Source organism: Protopterus annectens, chromosome 14.part0 (genome assembly GCF_019279795.1).
Source record: "Protopterus annectens isolate FY-2018-M chromosome 14.part0, PAN1.0, whole genome shotgun sequence".
Taxonomy (NCBI): Eukaryota; Metazoa; Chordata; order Ceratodontiformes; family Protopteridae; genus Protopterus; species Protopterus annectens.
Window position 1 is genome coordinate 864163266 of NC_056748.1, and position 26150 is coordinate 864189415.

The 26150-nt window shown below is 41.4% G+C and overlaps 1 protein-coding gene across 19 annotated transcripts in view; it reads right to left on the minus strand.

The window, feature by feature from the left end:
- Positions 1-26150, minus strand: part of LOC122789306 (calcium/calmodulin-dependent protein kinase type II subunit gamma) — a 2351533-nt gene that overhangs the window by 522457 nt on the left and 1802926 nt on the right. For all 19 annotated transcript variants that reach the window (XM_044056632.1, XM_044056627.1, XM_044056637.1 and 16 more), the window contains exon 11: positions 10596-10679. In XM_044056632.1, coding sequence (XP_043912567.1) covers positions 10596-10679 — 84 coding nt within the window. The remainder of the gene's footprint in view (positions 1-10595; positions 10680-26150) is intronic.

Genomic DNA, 26150 nt, shown 5'->3' on the forward strand with positions numbered 1-26150 from the left:
AGTAGAATGGTTGAATATTCTTCTAGAGAGAGATCAGTTGAAACACAAAAAATTGAAGCAAGAACTAGCGACTTTATCACAGACAATTAGTAGTTCTATGAATGTACAACATGTCAATCATTTTTTGGAAAGAGCTAATAAAAAGCTACTTTCACTTGAGACTGAACTTATAGAACAAAAAAAGTCAAAGTTGATAAGGGACATTAATGAATATGAAGCGGGGTTGGCTTTTTCGAATACAGCCAATCGGAAAACAGGTAACCGTAAACGTCAGCAAGTTAGGTTTAAAAGAACAGCGTCTTCTTCTTTTGTCTCTTCTGGTGAGGAGAATTGTATAGAGTTGGAAGGAGGTGAAGAATTTCCTGAGTTACCTTTACCGCAACGACTGGGGGAACATGCACGGATTTTTCGGAACCAGGAGGAACCATTACAACGACCACAGCAGTTTCGTCAAGGACAAAAACGTAACAGAAGTTATGGGACAGTCACGGATAATCAGGAAAGAGGTTACAAAATGGACTATCCACAGGGACAACTACAGCATTATAGAAATGGACAATATTTTAAGAGGTTCAGACGATAAGGTATGTACTGAACCAGGTTTAGTAATTAACTTGTCTAACTGTGATATAACATCGGAACAGGTATCTGTATTGAATTTAGGACTGAAATTTGTTCCGACTGTATTGCCTAGAAGTCATATAGTGAAGCAGGAAATGTTCAAATTTTTGAGAAAATTGCATTTAAAGTATTATTTTTCTAAAGATTTTAGTAAAAGGAATGTGCCGTTGTGTTGCTCTGTATCTGATGAAAGTTTTTTTTTCTTGTAATGAGGATGAAGGGGTAATGTGGGGGAAGATATGTTTCCTAATGCCTAGTGTAAAATTAATGTGTCAAATATATCATCTTTTAGCAAATTTATACCTCCCTTTGTTAACCAATGTGTTATACAGTTTGGTTCTATGATTGAATATGGGGGAGGGAATATTTGTGAAAATGTATTATTAAGAAAAAATGAAATATCTTATAATTTGACTTTGAAAAAATGGCAGGCATTAAAAAATCTGGGAAATCGGAATGATATAATAATTAAACCCTCAGACAAGGGGAATAAAATAGTTATTATGAATATAATACAATATTATGAAATGTGTATGGAACATCTAGACAATGCTGAAGTATATGAAAAATGTGAACAATATAAATATGAACAAGCAGTAGTGGAGTTTGAGAAGATGTTAGACAGAAGTGTAAGGTTGGGCTATTTCACTGAGAAAGAGGTTAGAGATAAGTTATTTAACCGAAACAGTGAGATAGCTATTTTTTTCTGTCTGCCAAAGATACATAAAAGTATGGTTAAACCACCTGGTAGACCTATTATTTCTGCTTGTAAATATTTTTTTACATAACATTGGTTTAGTGATCCATGAAATATTAATGCCATTTGTACTTAAATCCCCGGTTTACATTAGGAATAGTGCTGAATTTTTAAGGAAGATATCCCCTATAGTGTGGAAACCCGAAAATTATTGGTTGGTAATTGATGTTAAAAGTTTGTATACATCCATTAAGCATGAGGATGGTTTGGCGGCTATTTCATTTCATATGGGAGACACGCCCTTTTCTAGCTTTGTGAAAAACTTGGTAGATTTTTGTTTAAAAAATTAAAAAATTATTTTTATTTTAATGATATTTTGTATAGACAGAAACAAGGTACTGCAATGGGGGCAGCATTTGCCCCTATGTATGCAAACCTTTTTATGTCTTACTTTGAAAAAAAGTTTTTATTTAATTTGAATTTTATGAAAAAGTATGTTAATTTTTATTTTCGTTTTATAGACGATTTGATTTGTGTGTGAAGGTGGGCAGGATGAGGTGGATAACTTTATATCAGACATGCATAAAAATCCTTTTGGTCTTTCTTTTGATGGATTGCAGAAAGGTAAAGTAATTTATTTGGACCTCATATTGGAAGGCAAGGAAGGGGGTGCAATTATTTCTAACATCCATAGAAAATTTGATGATGGCAATCAATATTTACATGCCACAAGTTGCCATCCACCGCATGTTTTAAAAGCTTTACCCTATGGAGAGTTAGTACGTGTTTCTAGGCTATGTAGTGATAAGAAACAGTTGGAAAATGACATGAATCAAACGACCAGGATGTTTTTGCGGAGGGGTTATGATTCGGAAATTATGAGACAGGCTTTGAATAGAATTCGGGGTGAATTGGAGAATTGCGAGGAAGTACATAGATTTGGAAGGATAGGTAAACCCCGCACAGTGAGCCCTGAACAACATGGAATGGACAATAATGCAATATATTATGTATCTATGTACAACATTAAGAATGATGAATTAAGGGCTTTGATAGAATATTATTGGAAATATTTATTAGAAGATAGATCTTTGGCTAATGTATTGGCTAATAAACCCTTGTTTTCGTATGAAAGGAGGAGGAATATAAAAGATATGGTAGTACATGGCAGATTTTGTATGCCAAAAATGAATGTTCCAAGGATATTCTTAAATAAGGGAACTTTGTGTTGTAGGAGATGTAATGTGTGTACACATATTAGAAATACTTTTACTGATATAAATGGGGTGAGGTTTGTACCTAAAGGTACTTACTCATGTAGAAGCAAGGGAGTAGTTTATGCATTAAGATGTCCATGTCCTTTTAATTATATAGGGGAGACTAAACGTGAATTTCGCATCAGATTCATGGAGCACATGAGGGATATAAAAAATAGGAAGGAAGACAAGGTAGTAGCTTCTCATTTTAATAGGGTACATAATGGAGATGTAACTCTGTTAGAAGGCACAGTTTTAGAAATTGTAGAAAATTTAGGAGGTAATGTGAATGTATTGAAACAGAAATTGTTATACAAAGAAAGTATTTATATTTTAAAATACAAAACTTTAATGCCCAATGGTTTGAACAATGAATTGAATTGGAAATGTCTGCTTTAAGGAACAAACATGTTTTAATTATTGGGTGTGTTTTAGTTAATTGATTGTAGTATAAAAATGTATGTGTTCCGTTGGATTTGTTATTCCTTGAAGGTGGAAACAGAGAGGCGCTAGAGTGTGAATAAAATAAGTGGATTTATTCATTGCTTCACTTTATTACTTTGGAATTTATCAGCGACATCCAGTTGTTGGGTCAGAGTTGTTTCATTTTGGGAAGAAGAGGAGTGTTTGTCTACTTTTTACAACTGATAGTTTTGGGGAGAGGCAAAAAAGATCTATGTCTGGGCTCCCACATCTTCGTGTTAACATGCTGAAGATTTGTGGATCCAGTTTCCATTCGTGTGGGTCCATAAGGTTTCTGCTTAGTTTGTCTGCCAGAGTATTTTGCTTTCCTGGCAGGAATTGAGCTTGTAGATGTATTTGGTAAGTCAAGGCTGTGTTCCACAAGGCCATGGCTAGTCTGCAAAGGGGGTAGGAGGATACCCCCCTGCTTGTTTATATACCACATAACTGTTGTGTTGTCCATCTGTATCAGTAGTTGTCCTGGATGAAGAAAGTCCTTGAAGGCTGTCAGAGCATTCTGTACAGCTAGCATTTCTTTCTGGTTGATATGTAGGTGCATTTGATTTGGGCTCCATTCGCCCTGAATGCATCTCCCTGCCAGATGGGCCCCCCAAGCATAGTCTGATGCATCTGTAGTCAGGGTTTGGGTGGCAGGGGGTAGAATGAATGACAGTCCCTTGCTTTTGGTGACAGGCCTCTGCCCACCATAGGAACTCCTGTTGCAGGCAAAGAATGAGAGGAATCATTGTTTCCAGGCTGTGACAATGTTGACTCCATAAGCTGTTTAGGTACCATTGAAGTTTCCTCATATGCAGTCTTGCATATGGAATTAGTAGAATGCAGGAAGCCATGAACCCCAAAGCCTTCAGAATTTGTCTTGCAGATAGCTGAATTTTTGTGGTCACTTGTTTGAAGTACGTCATCAATTGAATTTGTTTGTCTGGCATGAGGTAAGCCATCTGGGCAGTTGTATTCAAGCTTGCACCCAGGAATGTAATTACTTGAGAGGGTACCAGATTTATTTTCATTTATGGTGTACCCTAGGCATGTTAGAAGCCTTTTTACAAACGCCAGATGTTGTAGAACAGTGTCCTTGTTTTCTGCCTGAATTAGACAATCATCCAGATAAGGATATATTTGAATGTTTCTTTGTCTGCAAAATGCAATCACTGGTGCCAGGCACTTTGTGAAGACCCTGGGCGCAGTAGATAAGCCAAAGGGCAATGCAGAGAACTGGTAATGCAAATAGCCTGCTTTGAAGCAGAGGTATCTTCTACAAGAATCCTTGACTGGGATATGCAGGTAAGCCTCTTTTAAGTCTAGAGTTACCAACCAGGCATCCTTGCCTAGCATAGGCAGTAACTGTTGTAGAGTCAGCATCTTGAATTTTGGAATGTCCAGGAAGGTATTTAGAATGGATAAGTCCAGAATTGGACGCCATGATTTGTCTTTTCTGGGTACCTGGAAAAGTCTTGAATAAAAACCTTGTCCTTTTTCCTTTTCGGTTACTGGTTGAATAGCCCCCATATCCATAAGGGACATGTCTTGTTTCTGGGCCTCGGCCCATTGATTTGGAGGCAGATCTGGCTATCCGTTTGGAATTGGCAACGTGTGGAAATGAAATCTGTATCCCTGGGATACTATATTTAAGACCCACTTGTCCAGGGTAATTAGATGCCAATTTTGAGCATGAAGTGCTAGTTTTCCTCCCAAAGGGGCTGCCAAAAGGTAAGTGCTTGGAAACGGAAGAGGAAAGTCATCGATACTGTTTACTGTGGGGGGGGGGGGGACTTGCTACTTCCAGATTTGGAGGTGGAGGCACCCCATTGTTTTGTTCTGCAAGTTCCTTGTGACTGAAACCTGGAGCCTTTGGAGTGTCTGGGTTTGACCTGAGCGGCTCTGTTGGGTACTGGAAAGGACCAATTCTTAGTAGGCCAGTGCCTACTGAACCTGGATGGCTGCACTTGTATGAAATCTTTTACAGTTTGCATAGATTTAGCTTTGTCTTCCATCTTTTTCAAAACTTCTTTTGCCTTATTACCAAACAGACTGTCCTGTTGTAAAGGAGCATCCAACAATTTAGCTTTAACATGAACAGGCAGATTTTGCTCCTTGAGCCAAGCATGCCTTCTTATCACAGATCCAGTTACAGTGGCCCTGCAAGAGGCCTCCAAGGAATCAAAACCTCATTGCACAGTATGCTTTCCAACTCGTTCAGCTGAATGTAAAAAATCCTGTAACTCTATTTTCCACACAGTCAGAAATCAACATCATTTTCTGTTTAAGTAAGCCCATGACATGCTGCTGATAGTTAAGCATACGAAATTGACGGTTTAAAGCCCTGATTGCCAGGGCTGCAGATGTGTAAACCTTCTTATCCCATCTATCCAGCGCCCTGGAGTCTCTATCAGAAGGGGTAGGATTTTTAGCAGCAGAAGCCTTAACACCCTTGGGACCCTGAGAAATTGTTTCAAGATCAGCAGTAGGGTTTTTGAAAAGAAACTTGTGGAAGTCAGGAACCCCTAATATCTGTCTGGCTTACTAGGAGCCGGAGTCAGGGAATCAGGAGCCATGCTGGATTCTGAGAAAACATCATCAACAATGTCTAAAACAGGAGGTACAGCCAAAAACCTATACTGAGGAAGAACAAGGAAATCCCTAAGCCTCTTTCTGGATTCTGAAAAATCCTGACTCTCCCAATGAAAATGTTCCCTTAAGGTATGCAAAGTTTCTCCAAAAGAAAAATCCTCAGGAGGAGAAGCAGAAGGGATGGATTCTTCTGCATTAGAGACCTCATAAGGGGGAATAGAAAATTCCTGATCAGAAGAGGAATAAGAAGAAATGGAAACCTTATCTGAAGATTCATAATCAGTGCCTTGCCTAGGCCACTTAGCAGGAGGGGTTGGGAACCCCTGATCAAGGTAATGAAATCCTCAGCCATTTTGATCATTTGTATTTTAGGCATAGGGGCCTGAACACATGGCTCATGCATCGTTTTTTTAGACATAGAAGTTGGGTTTGGCCTTGTTTTTGATGATGGCGTTGGTTTAATATACAAATCTTTAGGCCTGAAAACACCCTCAGAAGCTGGTGCCTGCTCAGCGGCTCCGGACCCATCTAAGGGAGAGACATCCGTGAGTTCAATACTTAAAGAATCTTGCGGCATACCGGACTCCGAATGTGTCTCGGTAGAGGCCTGTGAATCAAAAGTAGAGGGCATCAGGGGCTGCGAAAGCGCCTCACTGAGTACCAGCGAACCGGCGACTGGCTTAGGAGAAGCTTCATCGTCAGTTTTGGACCTCGATGGTCTGTCGTTTTCTTTGCGTTTTTTGTGAATTCCGGTAGTTGAATTGCTATCCGATGACATTTCTAGATAGTTAAATCTTGAGCCAAAATATTTAGAAGCAAAAATATACCGACGCTTAATAGTGCGTTGGTTAAATTTAGCACAAAACCGACAGCAAGGCATGTTGTGGTCAGGGCCTAGGCAAGGAATACAGTACAAATGAAAATCCTTATGAGGTATTTGTTTCCCACAAGTAATACAATTATTAACTTTTACTGACATCGGTAAGGAGCAAGAAAAAGTTTCCCCAGTGGGGTACTTAGCTTTAGGTTGAAGACTTCGGTTCTGAAACTTGAAAATGAAAATTTCAGGAGTTGGCCGACCGGCACTTGTGAACTGCTTCTACTTCGGGCACCGCGCGGCAAGAAAGACGGATTAAAATGGCGTTGGCTGCATGTTTTATACCCCTGACGACCTGATGTCATGGAAGAAGAGACAGCAACCGACGCAGGACCCAAGACTTTGTTATTCAGGCTGACTGATGGCAACCTGCCAGCAGATTACCCAAATGTAATAACTGCAACAGTGAAACACAAAGAACATCTTCCCCCCCTACACTTTGCACTAGGTAATAGTCTGAGCTGCACCTAAATCTTTACCATAACAGAAGATGACTCTCTGTATCCAGAACCACCAGGAAACTACACTCACATAAATTATTTCTTTGTCATTAAATTTCTATTCCATTCCTTATCACTTCAAAGAATCCGTGTCAAAAAATGTTTATGGGTCCTCAGCTCTGCTCACCTTAAATAACAGAAGACCATTCAATGTCATTGTAACTTCTATTTCTTCCAAGAGCATTAGCTGTAAAGTAAACCTCTAACTAATCAGAATGCAGTCCTGACATTTTTCTAATCCATTATGCCTTACACCATACTCATGAGAAATCCAATGACAGAAGTACATGTATGTGCATATATACATTACCTAATGTACGTTTCAGTCTGCACCCCAATTCTGACTGTGCTAACAGCTTGGTGCAAGCCCCAGCTCTGTTTCAGTGGACTCCCATGCAGTTCAAAAATGCTACCTAACCCTCACAATACAGAACAGTCTGGCATTAGCTGCTCAAATCCTCTCCATCTATCTGCAGTGATTTGTGACACCCAATAGATAAGCTCCATAGCACTCATGTTGCTGATGAAACTCAGGTTACCAGCATGAGAGAGAGCAGCTCTTCCTCTCAGTAACCATTCTTGTTTCCGTAGCAATTACTCCATTTTAAATACTGGAATGAACTTCTGAAATCAGTACTGCAAAGATTTATAAATCCGCTGTTCAAAATTATATTAAGGGTGTGTGTGTGTGTGTGTGTGTGTGTGTGTGTGTGTGTGTGTGTGTGTGTGTGTGTGTGTGTGTGTGTGTGTGTGTGTGTCTGCACTCATGCATTCCAAGCTATAAATTAATAAAAATGAAAGGAAATCATCATATATCCATTTACAGCAAATTAGTATAGCTACTTTTTGAAAATACTCTATATTGTTCTACACACACTTGTACGGTCTTTACTTTCACACTTATTACCCTCAGTGTATATTACCATAACAACAAAATTGAAAAAAAATATCATTCAGGTACTTACAGCTATCTTCTGTAAAAGTTAGTTTAAATGTATAAATCAAGTTCCTCCCATCCTCTTCTTCCTCACCATTCATAATCTGTCACAATCGATGAGCTGGCACGTGGCATAACCTGCTCACCTGTCACAAATGTCTGAGAAACTGGGGGACATCATTTTGGAGCCCACAGTAAAGCAAATAATAGACATTTGTAATTCATGAAGTTTATGACTGAACCCCCCCACCCCCCCTTTTTTTGTTTTAATCTGTTAATTATGTAAGTGAACTAGGGCACGAATGAGGTAAATGCAATAGATAAATGCATGAGCAGTTCAGAGTATTCAGTTAAAACACATTTGTTTTTCTGGGGGAAACACTTGCCACTTGGTTGTTATGCTGCACTGCATGTACGGCAAAAAAAAAAGTGCAGATCAGAGGCTGGGGGAAGTGTACAGAAGCTGTTTCTTGTACCCTAGCAGACCCAAAATGCAGAATACTTTTACTAATCTGAAAGAATCCCACTTCCTAGTCTCATCCTGGGCTGCTATGTGGCAACAAATGGATGAAGCAAAGGAGAACCAAAGTACATCTCTCTTTGTGATTTCTGAGTGGTAATAAGGTAAACCTGAAAACTGCTACTGGAAAATGGAAGTGAATTCAAATGACACTACAGTAACCTATAGCGCTTGTAAATGTTGCAATAGCACTTTATTTTTTCAAAGCTGCATTAAGTACTGTGAATAGTTTAAAAGTTGTATTTCAGACAGGAGACACACACACAAGGTGAAAGTCTGAAAGCAGTCAGAACGTTCAGAAGTACAGATCTCATTTGGCATGCTCCAACTGTCTTTCCTACCTTACTTTTATATTCCTCATGCATCAACTACCTAATCTACATGTTCCAAATATCTCTGCAGATTTTTTGCTTATTCCAAAGGCACACAGACCTGACCTGAACATTCTGAACACTTTACGTGCTTCCCATGTCTACTCTGCAGGGGTTCAGGCTGTTCCTTGAGAATGGCAAACTGTTCCGGTTCAGTTTGCACTTCTGTACCATAAGGATTTGAAGCAAGTGCCATACATTTATTATTTATGTATTTATTCTACATTTGTTGGCCGGGAAAGTCCGACTGGATGCATGTCCATTTTCAGCAGAGGCCTGGGAAGAAAAGCTCCACAGCTACATTTTAAGCAAAATGTAAGGTGTATACAAAAGCATTCAAATTTACATAGCACCAAACTTAACACTGACTAGCAACATAGCATTGAAGCTTAAGATTTAACATATTTACATAGACTGAACACATCTTTTACAGTTTTAGGTTGAGGCATTACATATTGGTGAACACTGTTAGTACGGGTTGCACTTTTTTGCTTTATACAGTTGGCTTGTGAGCAAGTTAGCCACAGTAGGGAGTACAGCAACAAAGAGAGCAAAGATTAGACATAGTAGGGAGTATAACTGGAAAGGAACAGTATGGAACTCGGTTTTAAGTCCTCCTTCTCACTACTCCTTTTTTGCTGACCTCAGACTCGTATCTGAACTGACAACTAATGCAAAGCTTCACCTGACAGGATGACAGTTATACTTCCTGCAGTTCTAGGTACATTTTCACTTTAAAACACTTGTAATTTGTCAGCTGTGTGACATATAGGGATGAAGCCAAGAATAAACCCCAAATGACCTGGGTTTAAATATTGCCCAAGCACTCAAGGAGTTAGCTGGGTGGTGGTGGTGGTGGTGGGGCTGCGGAATAAAGTGGCTAATCCTACTCAACCATCCCAGAGGGGAGGAAGGGAAGACAGATGGTCTACCACATAATGCTAAAGCACCCGATCTGACAGGGGTCATGGTCCACGACCTCCAGCAATGACGAGGAGTGCAGTGCTTGCTGAGGGTCTGTAAAGCATCGTAACTACAATTTGCACACATGGAAACACACAGGCATCAAAACGTTGAAAATTCAAGGTGTATACCAGCCATTTCAGAACTGGCTAGGGTTAAAAAAAAACAAATCAAACAACCCTGACGGCTGTCTGAATGCTAGCCTCCTGTGATCAGCTCTGGCCCATAAAGAAACAAACGGGTCAGTTGAGTCATGCAAGGTCTGACAGCAGACAGTGGCGAAAATACAGATTTCTAATTCAACACCCTCACTGAGTATCAGAGACTATATTTACTGTAATATACTTCTTATTTAAGTTTCTCTAAAAACCCTGCTGTAAACACTATCAGCCTTTAAGATCAGAATGTTGCATTCAACGTCCACTAATCACATTCTGTGCCATACAACTTAAGGCAGAAACAGTTTTATGAACCCATAAGTTAATCTTACCAACCAGAAAATATCTAAAAATGTCTTCTAATTTTAATGCCCCACCCCCAGACATTTTTCTGCTACCGTTGTCTCCAATTGTTCCTAAATGCTACTTTGAATCTCATATGACATTACCTTTAGTTGCCATTATCAAAAAACCTATTTATGAGCCTATATTCACAGGGTTATCCTGATTACTAAAATAAAGCAAAATCAATTGTGCATCCATGAAATGCTGAGCTGGTTAAATCTCAACATAACAAAAATATCAAAAAAATGCATCTATATATATATATACCAGATACTGAAACCAAGAGCCACAACACTAACCTTTAGTTTTCTCCTGGCATTGAACTTTCTCAAACATTCGACTGTCTCTTGTCTGTGCATCATAGAGGCCACAGTGGATCGTTGCTGGAAAAAAAAGAAGTAAAACATTTATAAGTTAAGGAAATACAGTTTGTACTTATCAACATGCATTCTATAACTTTTACGCCATTAGGTAATCAAGAAGGCCTTGTTTCTCTGATTAAGTTAGTGATCATAACAGCTATCAAAGATGCATAACAACTTTTGTAGTACATGGAACACCATGATTATGCTCCAAAATCAAGCTACTGCAGTGTGAGACCTGACTGCAACATCACTTTCAAAGGTGTGCAACAAATGTTACATGCCCTATAAGCACTGTCACAGTCTAATACAAGACAAAGGACATTCCTTCACTCTCATCAGTCCCTGACCATCTTTCCTCTTGTATCTAAGTAAGTAACTTATTTAAATTAGGGCAGCATTTAAAATCTGTCCCCGATTTTTTCCCTTACTGGCTGTCTATGCAACAGCACTCAGTAAGTGCTTTACTGTCTTTCAAATCCGGTAAAATGCTTTGGCTTTTTTTTTTGTAACAGGCAGTACATGGAGTAAACAAAATTTCATGCACTACAAAGAGTTATGATTGGGCCTCACCGATAATAACCCATTATTGTCTGCTCTTGACATGGATGCCAAGATTCACCAATCAAGCTTCTTGACGTGAATTTCTTGGCATCAGTGTCTCAAATACATAAAACCGTGGTTACGATCTGAGACCTAATCATAACTGTCAATATTATGCATCTTTCAAAGCTGCTTGCCTGTAGCACACATTACAGCCCCCAATGAACATCATTGGTAGTACATACAATGCTTTAAAAGCTATAATACTCTTCATGCATTTGCATAAATAAAGGTGTAGCAGGGTGAAGAATCTAATGTATAATAGTTTTTAAAATCGCTGGCTATCTATGGCAGTGCTAAGTGTGTAACAGCTTTTAAGGCTGTAAAACACTTCATACTCCTCACATGTAAAGCTCCGTGTAGGAAGGACAAAGAATTATGATCTTCCCTATCTGATCATAACTAACTAGTTATGCATTCCTGACATGCATGTCAAGATTGGCTTTTGAGCTTCTCTCTGCTTTCAATGAGAAATTCTTGACAGTAACGTCTCAAGCACATAACAAGCTGGTTACAAATGAAGACTTAGTTTTCTTCTATGTAAATACAAACCCAGTCCCACAGGGACAAATCTAGGGTAGTTCCAATGCCACACTGCTGAATAATGGGAAGATTTACCCTGCATTATAGGATTTATTTTTCAAGCAGGAATAACGATTCTGTGTGTGCTACTACTTTAACACAGATGCTACTCAACACTTGTGTCCACATCTCTAGATAAATGCAAGATATTATCAGGGAGAGTGGTTCTACAGATTTTTTTAGGAAAGCATTGTGTGACGATGTAAGGTATTGCCAGCTATGCCAGGAGAAGTAGGGCAGTGGATGTGTAACATATGCCAGCACAGCTAGCTGGAATTTTGTAAAGAAGTATATGTCATTTGTACATCAAACTGATTTGTACAGATGCTTGTGTTGAAAAATATATTTGTAAAGCTGCTTGTCTTAAAAATGTACCAACAGTGTGCTCTGCTGGACAGAAAAAGAAATAAACATGTATTATTGTAACTGTTTATATGTATATGTTTTAACAGAGGATACTAGAAGAGAAGAGGTTAATCTCAATCCACCTAACTTTGTAAATAGTTTGAAATTAAATTACCTGGCTTAGGTAGCTTTCTCTATTGTCTGTGGGTGAACTAACTGCTACTCTGGAAAGGTGGAGGTTTGAAATTGCTTTTTGACTTCCAGAAGTTGCAATAGATCTGTGCAAAACTCTGTGTGTGTATTATTGACACACATGCGCTAAATCCTGGCGGTTTCTAGCAATGGGGCTAGCATGGGAACCAGAAGTCAGATGACCAGATATATGTGATGTCATTCTGTACTCTAGGACAAAAAATGTTTAATACTAGATGAGACTGAAGTCTCATTGCAGTCTGATTTTGGAACGTGACAGAGAAGGACCCCTCACCTGCTTCATTTTGCCTTGCTCTAGTAAGTGAACCAGGGAATAGTAACTCTTTAGACCAGACAGGAAAATATGAGATCAGTTAAGTACTGTTTTTCTGTATCTGTGTGAATCTATTCATCGGTGTTATTTTAATATTTCCTGTGACAAGCTCTGGTGTTTACTGTAAATATATATTTAGTATTTTCATGCTCTTTTCTTATTTATTATTAGATACATTTAAACTTTTCATAGTGGCTGGTCTTTTAGAGAATGTTTTAATCTCAGAGTACTTATATATATATATATATATATATATATATATATATATATATATATATATATATATATATATTATATATTTGGTGACAGCTGTGGCCACTCCTGAAAGCCTTGCTGTTGGTCAATCATATGTATTAATATTAATTTCACTCAGTATAATGGGGTACCCTTGTAAAAGCGTTAGAGTAGCTGACTTTGGAGTGGCTGGTAGCATTGTAACTACCTTATAGTCTGGGCAGAAGGGGGCATAGCTAGCAAATCTGTGCCAACTTTCCGTGGTGTGTGTGTGTGTGTGTGTGTGTGTGTGTGTGTGTGTGTGTGTGTGTGTGTGTGAAAATCAAATCTCAAAGAGTGTGTGTGTGTGTGTGTGTTAGCTGTTAGTAGGGACTTGCACTGATTTCATAGACACGGTGCTGGAGCACATAGCTTGGACACTCGGCTGAAGTCTCAACTCTATAGCTGTGCCAGTTGGGAGTCTTACTGAGGACCTGGAGTGAGACAGAGACAGAAATCCAGACCTCAGGCTGAGTGTGTTGCCGGTGGGCTCTTAAGGGAAATTGTGCTTGATGCAGACATCTGCATCCAGAAATACTGCATGTATCCATTTTTATTCCAAGTGAATATTCTTCCCCAGTGCAAGTGGTGAGGATTCAGGCTCCTTGATTACTGGCCCAGAGTGGGGATGTCGCACCTTGCTTCACTGACATGGATGATTACTAAAAATGTTAGCGCTACAGCAATTTAGAGTGAAGATACCTGGATAAATTCTGACAGCCACATACTACATCAGTACCCTTTCTAGGCTAGTACACATTCATGCTGAACAGGTATCTCATGGGCAAAAACAGAATACACCTGTCCTTTGTCATTTACCCCTTTCCAATACAGGACTGACTTTTACAAGATAAAAAAACAGTGGCGTCCTCACCTTGAACATCACCAGAAGAATATGTATAAGAAGATTGAAGGGTTTGACAGGAAAAGGGCCGGACAAGTTGTTGGCTGAACAATTTAGTGTTGTTTATGGAACAGTACAAAAACTACAACAACTGCAAAGAAGTGTCTCAGGGGCAGGTGCCTCAGGTCACTTTTTTCAGAAAATCAAGGATGAAGAGTGCCACCTGACAATATGGCGTTGAGGAGGAGAATGGAAAACAGCCTCTTCCATCCCAGTCGTGGGGATCTGAATCAAAAAGTATACTCCTGATACACGGTAAACTATGGTAATCCAGTGCACTTCTCATAAAAGGCAAAAGAGAGAAAATATCACATGTTGTACTTCTAGACATAACTGATGGTGGCATTGAAGAAAAAAGGACATATACTAGTACAAACAACTACATAGAAATGAATATGATAAAGCAGAAAACAATTCTAACATGCAAAAAATGATACAAAATGAGACAATCAGCATAATCTATGGGTGATGCGTTGTGACTCACTGTAACAGGCAGGTAGTACTCTGTTACACTGCAACTACAGAGTTGAGTCACATATGCTACGTTGTTCAAATCTACAAAACCTAACTTTTTTTTTTTTTCAAAAAGTGGCAAGGAATGGCTTGTGGTGTACATTGCAAGTCTTGGGGTTGCAACCTATCAAAGAAGGGATATGACAGGTTACCAAGTCCTGAAATCACCAAAGTATCAAAATAAACTGAGCAAACTGTTATTTTATTAAATTCTGTACAGCAGTACATAACCCCAAGTTGCTTTATGGAGGGGACAAAGGTTACAGCTCTTTTGCTTAGCTGTTAACTGCAAAGTGGAATAATTACTTACTTGGGTGTATAAATTACAGATAAAATAAAAAACAGAGAAACTAGTGGTCTTAACTCCATTTATAAGCTCAGTCACAATAATTCCCCAAAATCATGAAAACCAGGTAGTGTTCCAAAGCAACAAGCTTTTATTCACCACAGACTAGACGGATACAAGAAAAAACACATGGCTATCTAACTATAAACATTATCTAACTAGAACACTATAAATATAAATATATATATATGTGTAATAATATCTAACATGTATTAGTGTGTATAAAAATAAGTAATTTATAGCACAGAAAAAATGATTTAGGAAAAATCCTTAGCTTATAGCCATAGATCTATTGAGTAGCTTAGCCATGTTACCCTCGAAGTGATAAGATTAGACTAGTTCTCTATGGATAGAAGACCATTTGCATTAATTCCAGGCAAGAAATGTGGGTTATCCATCCAATTGCTGAAGCTGATGATAAGCAGGGAGGTACTTTGCTTGATGTGCAGGGGCCGTCTATTCCAAAGGTGGGAATATACTGGGCAAGAAAAGTACAGTTGTGTGCACTTACCATAAATGTAGATGTTCGAGTGTATTCACTGTTGCAGTCATCACACTTGTGTTATCTGCCTGCAGGTAGGCCTCAGTCGGCTCGAATACCAGAGTCTTGGGATTTCTGCGTCGGATGCTGTCGCTTCTTCTATGACATCAGGTTGTCAGGGTTATAAAACAGGCAGCCGATGCAATTACATCAGTTTTTCTTGCCCCAGATGTCAGGAGCCCCCAAATAGGAAGCCATTATATGATGGGGAACACCACCAGTAAAAAGCAAATACCATTGCCAGTAAAAATAGCCATAGAGAGGAGAGGTAGAAAGGAAACAGAAAACCAGGGGGCTGGAGGGAGGGAAACCAGGACTGCAACAGTGAATACACTCTAATATCTACATTTATGGTAAGTCTACACAACTGTACTATGTTCTTCGTGTTTCACTGTTGCAGTCATCACACTTGGGTTGATTCCCAAAGCTGAGGAAGGGTGGAGGCAGTCAAGAAGTGCTAGGGCTGGCTAGCAGGCCTTGTAAGACTGCTATAGCAAATCCAGCTCTGGATTTAGAAAACATAGGTAAGCGGTGATGCTTGATGAAGGTGTGTACTGAACTCCAGGTTGCAGCTTCCAGAATGTCCCTGGTAGGGACTCCCTTGAGAAATGCTCTAGAGGTGGAAGTAGCCCTAGTGAAATGTGGTCAGATCCTCTGTGGGGTAGGTTTTTCATGGTTCCTGTAGCAGAAATGGATGCAGTGTGCTATCCATTTGGAAATGGTTTGTTTTGAAATGGCCTTGCCATCTGCCCCTGTAGCAAAGCTGACTAACAGCTGGTCAGATTTTCTGAAAGGTTTAGCCCTGTCAAGGTAGAACCTGAGCTGTCTGTGCACACCCAAGGAGTGCAGGATCCTTTCCCCTTTATTCTGAGGATTAAAGAAGAAGGTTGGCAAATGGATGGATTGGTTTAGAGCCACTCTGGACACCACCTTAGGCATAAAGGACTTATTAGTCCTGAGGGAAACCCTGTCAGCATGGAAAATAATGAAAGGTTCCACAGCCATTAGTCTTGTAACTCAGACACTCTTCTTGCTGAAGTTATGGCTAAAAGCAAGGCTGTTTTCCAACAGAGGAATTTTAACTCTGCTGAAGCAGCAGGTTCAAAAGGGGGGAAGCGTGACCATTTCCAGTACAAAGTTAAGGTCCCAGGCAGAGGTGAGTGCTCTCCTAGGGGGCCTTAAGTTGTTAGCCCCTCACAGGAACTGTTTGATGAGAGGGTGAGAAAATAGAGGTGGCTCAGTATTATAATGAGCTGAGATGGCAGAGGCATAAATCTTAATGGAGGAGAAAGATAGGCCTCTGTGGGGTAGCTTTGCTATACAATCCAGGATTAGCAGTAAGGAGGGCACTGTTGTGTCCTTTCCTTGAGACTGATTCCAAGAACAATATCTTTTCCACTTTTCAGCATAGGATTTCCTAGTACTAGGCCTTCTGGGGATAAGTCAGGCTGCAAGGTTTAGGGTTTGCAACTGTGGATGCAAAATATGTCCCTCCTGCTGAGACAGCAGGGTAAGAGTCTGGTGAAGGTGCCAGGGTGGCACTGTTGTCAGACTGGGTAAGAGTGGGTACCAGTGCTGACATGGCCAGTCTGGGGCAATAAGAATTGCCCTTGGCCTATCCTGTTTCATCTTGAGTATTACTTTTGAGATGAGGGGCAGAGGGGGAAAGGCATAAATTGAGGTGTTTTCCCATGGAAGGGTAGGGCATCCACCTTCCAGACCCTGCTGTAAAGGTTCCTGGTGCAGAATTTGCTCAACTGGTGGTTCTCAGGGGAGACAAAGAGGTCCGCTTCTGGTGTCCCCCACCTCTGGATTAGAAGATTGAAGCGGTTGGGCTCCAATTTCACTTGTGTGGGTCTAGGAGATTTCTGCTTAAGTCATCTGCCAGTGAATTTTGTTTGCCTGGCAGTAATTGAGCTTGTTTATGCACTTGATTGTTCAAGGCTGTGTTCCACAGGGCCATGGCTAACCTGCAACGTGGGTAAGAATGGGTTCCCCCCCTGCTTATGTACCACATAACTGTGGTGTTCTCTGTTTTTATCAGCAGCTGTCCTGGAAGGATAAGGCATTTGAAGGTTGTCAGAGCATTCTGTACAGCTAGCATCTCTTTTTGATTGATGTGCAGGAGAATTTGGCCTGGGCTCCAGTGGCCGTGAATGCATTTGCCTGCCATGTGAGCCCCCCAATGCATAGTCTGATGCATCTGTTGTCAGGGTTTGGGTGGAGTGGGTTTGAGTGAAAGGCAGTCCCTTGTTGTGGTTGCATGCTTCTGCCCACCAAAGGAACTCTGCCCTTAGACAAGGTATGATTGGAATGACTGTTTCCAGGTCCTGAGAATGTTGGCACCAAAGACATTTTAAGTACCATTGAAGTTTCCTCATATGCAGTCTTGCATATGGAATTAGCAGACTACATGAGGCCATGAACCCTAGGGCTTGCAGGATTTTCCTTGCAGATAGCAGGGTTTTGGTGGCCATTTGTTTGAAGTCACTGTTCAGATAGACCTGTTTTTCTGGAGTGGGAAATGCCATGTTGAAAGTTGTGTCCAAGCTTGCTCCCAGGAAAACAATCTTTTGACTGGGCACCAGTTGTGATTTCCTTTCATTGATGGTGTACCCCAATGAAGTGAGAAGGCTTTTTAAAATGCCAGGTGCTGAAGTAGCAATTCCTGACTGTCCACCTGAATCAGGCAATCATCCAAGTATGGGAAAATTTGGATATTTTTCTGCCTGCAATGGCTGGAGCCAGGCACTTTCTGAATACTCTGGGTGTAGTAGATAAGAGAAAGGGAAGTGCAGAGAACTGATGTGTATAGAGCCTGCCCTGAAGCATAGATATTTACTGCATGACTTCTTTATGGGGATGTGCAGATAAGCCTCTTAAGTCTAGAGTGACTAACCAGGCATCATTGGCTAGCATAGGGAGAAGGTGTTGCAGGGTAAGCATCTTGAATTTTGGCGCCACCAGAAAGGTGTTGAGAATTGATAGATCCAGGATTGGGCACCAAGAGCCCTCTTTTCTGGGCACCAGGAAAAGCCTCTAGTAGAAACCCTGTCCCCTTTGTTCTACTGGAACAGGTTGAATAGCTCTGATATTGAGCAGGGAAAGTACTTGCTTTGAGCCTCTGCCCACTGGTTTGGAGGAAGGTCTGGAAACCCGCTTGGGGTTGGCAGTGAATGGAAGTAGAATCTGTACCTCTGGGATACAATGTTTAGGACCCATTGGTCCTGAGTAATAGACATCCAGTTTTTTCCATGAAGGGCAAATTTTCCTCCTAGGGGCACAAGTAATTGGGCAGGGCTGGGAAGGATAATTGAAAAGTTATTGTGAGCTTTTTCCATAAGGGGCGGCTTACCACTCCCTGTTTTTGAGGTGGGAGCACTTCATTGTTTAGATCTCTGCATACCCTGAGATTGTAGTCTGCTAGCCTGTTTCCCCTGGGTTTGGACTGAGAAGGCCTGGAAGGGGCTGGAAAGGACCAGTTTTTAGAAGGTCCATGCCTACCGACTCTAGGTGGCTGCACTTGTAAGAATTCTTTAACAGTTTGCATAGATTTAGCTTTTTCTTCCATCTTTTTGAGAACCTCTTCTGCTTTGGTGCCAAACAAACAGTCCTTATTTAAAGGAGCGTCTAGTAATTTTGATTTGACATGATCTGACAATGTTTGTTCCTTCAGCCAAGCAGCCAAGCCCAGTGACTGCAGCCCTGCAAGATGCTTCTAGGGCATCAAAGTCACACTGCAAAGTATGCTTACTAACTTGGTTTGCAGAATGCTTTAACTCTTGTAAATCTTTATTTTCTGCACAATCTGGAAGTAACCCCATTTTTTGTTTAATTAGTTCCATAATATGTTGCTGGTACTTCAACATGTGAAACTGGCAATTCAATGCCCTGATGGCAAGAGTTGCAGAGGTATATACCTTCTTACCCCATCTGTCTAAAGCTCTGGAATCCTTGTCTGAAGGGGTAGGCTTTTTGGCTGTAGTAGCCTTAATACCTTTAGGTCCCTGGGAAACGGTCTCTGGATCCGCAGTAGGATTCTTGAAGAGAAATTTGTGAGAAACAGGTACTCTGTAGTACCTGTCCTGTTTTCTAGGGGCCAGGGGTAAAGTGTCTGGAGGAAGACTGGATTCCATGAAGACATCATCTACAACATCCAGGGCAAGGGATATAGCTTGAGGCCTGTGCTTAGGCAACTCTAAAAATTCTCCGAGTCTCTTTTTAGACTGAGGGTAGTCCTGGAAAATGCTCTCTTAAAGTATGCAAGGTTTCACCAAAAGAAAAAATCCTCTGGAGGGGAGGCAGAGCGAAAGGATTCCTCTGCATCTGAATCCTCATAGGTTGATAAGGACATGTCCTGATAGTCAGAAGGGTCAGAGTCATCAGACTCCTGGTCTGTAGAATCAGAATGAAACTCAATTCTTTGTCTCTTAGCAGGGGAAGGCTGGCTTCCCCTAATTAGGGTAATAAGGTCTTCAGCCATTCTAAGCATTTGTTTTTGTGGCATGGGAGCTTGAACATGGGCTTTGGTCATTGGTTTTCTAGGCGTAGTGCGTACTCTGAGCATAAGAAACTCAGTAGTTTTAGCTAAAAATGAAGTTGTCGGTTTAATTCGAACATCGGTAGGTCGGAATACACCCTTAGAAGCCAGTGCCTGCACAGGGGCTCCGGACCCATTCAAGGTAGAGGCATCCGCAGGTTCCATAGTCAAAGAAGCATCTTGCGGCATACTGGACTCTGAATGGGTCTCAGCAGAGGCCTGCGAATCTGTAGAAGCGGGCATCAGGGGCTGCAAAGGGTCCTCACTGAGTACCGGCGGACTGGCGACTAGCTTAACGGAAGCATTGTCGGCAGATTTGGACCTATGCGGGTTGTCTCTGTCTTTATCTTTACATTTTTTCAGAAGATCGGTAGTCGGACGGCTTATCGAAGCCATTTTGGAATACTGAGAACGAGAGCAATATCTTTATAGCTTAAGCTGTTCTGTCTAGGATGCTAACTAAACTCAGGAAAGAATGGCAAGGCTGGATACCTTACCACTGGCTTGGAAGGCAACTGAACTTTAATTCATTTAGGGGGTAAATCCAATAATCCTGCTGGTACCCCAAGAACTCTAAAGCCAGTTCTGACCATGATTCTATCAAGAGAAAGGAAACAGTCCATGCCTCAACATTCAACGTAAAAAGCTTCATTTAAAACACAGCGCACTCAAGCTGAATAATTTACAGGTATTTCCACATAAGTGAAAACCTGCCAACAATTCTCATCAATTGTAATGCCTTGCCATGCTGGAGTGCAAGCAGTATTCACAGACCAGCTCTCTGTCCACTGATCATCAGTGAAGCAATAATGCTGGGAGGTCTATTGTTGATAAATTATATCAGACAACAGACTTGGGGACATTTGTCTAGAGTTATCGCCATTTTTTTCACCTTGTTCCTCTCAACCTAGTTAACTATGAAAAGGAACAGGAAAACATACGCATGTGATACATATGATCTGGGTAACTGCAAAGTCATTCAAAACACAGTTTCAGTGAGTTAGAAAGACAATAAAATACTTTTTCTAAGGTACTCCATCAGTACAGGGTTTTAAGTGGTTCAACAATTTCTGATTCAGAGAAATCACATGCATCACTGATCTTCACTTGATGATAAATACCGCAAGTTACATAAAAAGATTACAGGACAGGGCAAGTAGGAGACATCAGAAGATGGCAAATAGAGAAAGATAAAACTGAAATGCTAACAGAGATTTTAGGAATATTCCTGCAAAATGCTCACATACAGGAAAATTTGAACAATGGAATCTAATCTCTTTGAACAACTGATTCCAGCAGTATGTATGGCAAAATATAGTAAAGAACATCAGATATCATTACTATTCATGACAGATGGTTACCCAGTGCAAGCATTCCCTAGGAAGGCAGAGAGAGACGAATGACAGGAAGAGCATCACTGTGCACAACGATAATATAAACATTGCAAGAAACAGAGTTGCTGTGAACTGATGCTGTGAAGACATGTAATGACATGACATGCCAAGCTGAAGTACAATGCGAATTGATTCAGTGCTACTACAAAACATTCAAAGGATGGACAACTGCCAGAAGGAATAAAGTACAGTTGTGTACACTTACCATAAATGTAGATGTTCGAGTGTATTCACTGTTGCAGTCATTACATTTGGGTTATATGCTTGTAGGTAGCCCTCAGTCGGCCTGATTATCAAAGTCCTGGGCCCTGCGTCGGTTGCTGCCTCATCTTCCATGACGTCAGGTAGTCAGAGGTATAAAGCATGCAGCCGATGCCATTACATCAGTTTTTCTTGCCCCAGATGTCAGGTGCCCCCATAATGGGAAGCAATTATATACAAGGTTACACCTCCAACAAAATGCAAATACACCAGAAACCTTTAAGGTATAGAAAACAAAAGGAAAGGTATGGTCAATAGCAGTCAGGGGGCTGGAGGGAGGGTAACCAGGACTCAACAGTGAATACACTCGAACATCTACATTTATGATAAGTGTACAGAACTGTACTATGTTCTTCATGTTTCACTGTTGCAGTCATTACATTTGAGTAGATTCTCAAAGCTAAGGAAGGGAGGAGGCAATTAGAGAGCATTAGGACCAGCTATTAGGCCCTGCAGGACTGCAGTGGCAAAACCAGCTCTGGATTTAGAAAAAATTGGCAAGTGGTAATGCTTGATGAAGGTATGTACAGAACTCCAGGTAACAGCTTCTGGGATGTCACTGGTAGGGACACCTCTGAGAAAGGCTGTAGAGGTAGATGCAGCCCTGGTGGAATGTGGTCTTATCCCCTGTGGGGTAGGTTTTCCATGGTGCTTATAGCAGAAATGAATGCAATGGCCTATCCACTTAGAAATGGTTTGCTTTGAAATGGCCTTCCCCTCTGCCCCTGCAGTAAATGCAACCAATAGTTGTTCAGATTTCCTGAGAGGCTTAATCCTGTCCAAGTAAAATCTAAATTGTCTGTGCACATCCAAGGAGTGCAGTATTCATTCCCCTTTGTTCTGTGGATTAAGAAAGAAGGTTGGCAAATGAATGGACTGATTAAGGGCCACACTGGATATCACCTTGGGCATAAAGGAAGGATTGGTCCCGAGGGACACCCTGTTCGCATGAAAGATGCTGAAAGGCTCCACTGCCATGAGGGCCTGTAATTCAGACACTCTTTTTGCTAAAGTGATGGCTAGATGGAAGGCTGTTTTCCAAGAAAGGAATTTCAACTCTGCATTTGCAGCTGGCTCAAAGGGAGGGTAGAGTGAGCTTTTCCAATACAAAGCTAAGGTCCCTGGCTGGAGTAGGGGTTCTCCTGGGTGGTCTTAAGTTTTTGGACCGTCTGAGGAATTGCTTCAGCAGTGTAAGAGAGAAGATTGGTGGCTCTCTATTATAATGTTCTGAAATGGTCGAGGCATGAATTTTAATGGAAGAAAAGGCAAGGCCCTTGTGAAGCATCTCAGTTAAGTATTGAAGAATGTGTGGTAAATTGGGCACTGTTGTGCCCATCCCCTTAGTTTGGTTGCAGAAACAGAAACATGTTTCCATTTTTCAGCATATGATTTTCTAGTACTAGGCCTCCTTGCCTCTAGAATGACATCCATCACTTGCTTACTGAAGGATGGTAACGGAGAGCTCAGGTAATTAGCTAGGCTGCAAGGTTCAGGGTTTGAAGCTGGGGGTGCAGAATCTGGCCCTCCTGCTGGGACAGCAGGGAAGGGGTCTGAGGCAGGTGCCATGGTTCCAGCAGTGACACACTGCACAGGAGGGGGTACCAGTGTTGGCGTGGCCAGTCTGGTGCAATGAGTATTGCCCTTGGTTTGTCCTGTTTGATCTTTAGTAGAACTTTGGAGAGGAGAGGCAGAGGAGGAAGGCATAAACTGATAGGTTTTTCCAGGTGAAGGACAGGGCATCCACTTTCCAAGCTGGTCTGTGGGGAGTCCTTGTGCAGAATTTGTGCAATTGGTAGTACTGAGGGAGGCAAGCAGGCCTATCTCTGGGCTCCCCCGTTTGTTTCTCAAAATGTTGAATATCTTTGACCAGTTTCCACTTGTGTGGGTCCATGAGATTTCTGCTTAGGTCGTCTGCCAGTGTATTTAGCTTGCCTGGCAGGAACTGAACTTGTAGATGCACTTGGTAGCTCAAGGCTGTGTTCCACAGAGCCATGGCTACTCTGCAGAGAGGGTATGAGTGGGTTCCCCCCTGCTTGCTTATGTACCACATAACAGTGGTGTTGTCTGTCTTTACCAATAATTGTCCTGGAAGAATTTGGTCCTTGAAGGCTGTCAGAGCATTCTGTACAGCTAACATTTCTTTTTGATTGATATGCAGGTGCATTTGACTCGGGTTCCATTTGCCCTGAATGCACTGCCCTGCCAAGAGAGCCCCACATGCATAGTCTGATGCGTCTGTTGTTAGGATTTGGGCATCAGGGGGTAGAGTGAATGGCAGTCCCTTGTTGTGGTGGCATACCTCTGTCCACCAAAGGAACTCTGTCTTTAGACAAGGGGTGATAGGAATCATTGATTCTAGGTCCTGAGAATGTTGACACCATACGCTTTTTAGATACCATTGTAGTTTCCTCATATGCAATCTTGCATATGGAATTAGTAGAATGCAAGAGGCCATGAACCCCAGGGCTTGCAGTATTTTCCTTGTAGATAGCTGGGTCTTTGTGGCCAGCAGTTTGAAGTAGGCTGTCAAATAAACTTGTTTCTCTGGTGTGAGGTAGCCCATCTGGGAAGTTGTATTCAAGCTTGCTCCCAGGAATACAATTTGTTGGCAGGGTACTAGATGTGATTTCTTTTCGTTTATGGTGTATCCCAGAGAAGTCAGTAATTTCTTTACAAATGCCAGATAACTTAATAGTATGTCCTGGCTTTCTGCCTGAATTAGACAATCGTCCAGGTATGGGTATATTTGAATATTTCTTTGCCTGCAGAACGACTGGAGCTAGGCACTTTGTGAATACCCTGGGCGTAGTAGATAAGCCAAAGGGCAGTGCAGAGAACTGATAGTGCATGTAGCCTGCTCTGAAGCATAGGTATTTTCTGCAAGATTCCCTTATTGGGATGTGCAGATAGGCTTCCTTTAAATTCAGTGTTGCCAACCAGACATTTTTGCCTAGCATGGGAAGCAGCTGATGAAGAGTTAGCTTTTTGAATCTTGGGATTACCAAAAAAGGTGTTTACGATAGACAGGTCCAGGATAGGATGCCAGGAATTGTCTTTTCTGGGTACCAGGAAAAGTCTTGAGTAAAAACCTTGCCCCCATTCCACTTCTGGGACAGGATGAATAGCCCTGATACTCAGAAGAGAGAAAACCTGCTTTTGAGCCTCTGCCCACTGATTTCGGGTAGGTCTGGCCAACCGTTTGGGGTTGGTAAGGAGTGGAAGTGGAATCTGTATCCTTGGGAAACTATATTTAAAACCAATTTGTCTTGGGTAATGAGTTCCCAGTTTTTTTGCATGCAGGCGATCTTTCCCCCTAAAGGAACAGTCAGTTGAGCAGGGCTTGTAAGGTTTAAAGTTAAGTCATTGTGACAGTTTACCAGGGTATCTAACTACTTCCAGCTTTGGAAGTGGGAGCCCCCCACTGCTTAGGCCTGTGAATACCTTGAGACTGTAGCCTAGGTGGTCTGCTGGTCCTGGGTTTGGACTGGGAAGGCCTGAAAGAGGCAGGAAAGGACCAATTCTTAGAAGGCCAGCGCCTACTAAATCTGGGAGGCTGTACTTGCAGGAAATCTTTAACAGTTTGCATAGATTTAGCTTTTTCCTCTATCTTTTTTAAGTACTTCTGCTTTGTTGCCAAACAGGCGGTCTTGATTTAAGGGAGCATCCAGTGATTTAGCTTTAACATGATCTGGCAAAGTTTGCTCCTTAAGCCAAGCATGCCTTCTAAGTACAGACCCAATGACAGCAGCCCTGCAAGATGCCTCTAATGAATCAAAACCACATTGCAAAGTATGTATTCCAACTTGTTCAGCAGAATGCATTAAATCCTGTAATTCTTTATTTTCAGCACAGTCAGGAATCAACATCATTTTCTGTTTAAGCAATCCAATAATATGCTGCTGATACTTTAACATATGAAACTGACAATTTAAGGCCCTAATGACCAAAGTAGCAGAAGTGTATACCTTCTTACCCCACCTGTCCAGGGCCCTGGAATCTCTATCAGAGGGGGTAGGGTTTTTGGCAGTAGTAGCCTTAATGCCTTTGGGTCCCTTTGAAATGGTATCAGGATCCGCAGTAGGATTCTTCAAGAGGAACTTGTGAGAGTCAGGTACTCTGTAATACCTGTCAGGTTTTCTGGGAGCCAGAGGTTAAGTGCCAGGGGCCAGGCTAGATCCCAAGAAGGCATCATCTACAATGTCCAGTACAGGAGGGATAGCTAAAGGTCTGTGTTGAGGTAAGAGTAAGAATTCCCTAAGCCTCTTTTTAGAGTCAGAGTAATCCTGGCTTTCCCAGCGGAAATGCTCCCTAATAGTATGCAAAGTTTCACCAAAAGAGAAATCCTCTGTTGGGGAAGCAGAGGGAATGGAGTCCTCTGCATCAGAATCCTCATAGGTACATAAGGGCAACTCCTGGTCATCCGAGAAAACAGAAATTTCAGAATCCTGATCAGAAGAATCAGAAGGAAAATCAGTTCTAGGTCTCTTAGAGGGAGAAGGGTGGCTTCCCCTGATTAGAGTAATAAGGTCTTCAGCCATTCTTATCATTTGTTTTTAGGCATAGGGGCCTGACCATGCGGGTCTGGGCGTCAGTTTTCTATGTGTGGATCGAGTTTTAGGCCTTGATGAAGAAGATGGCATTGGTTTAATATGCAAGTCAGCAGG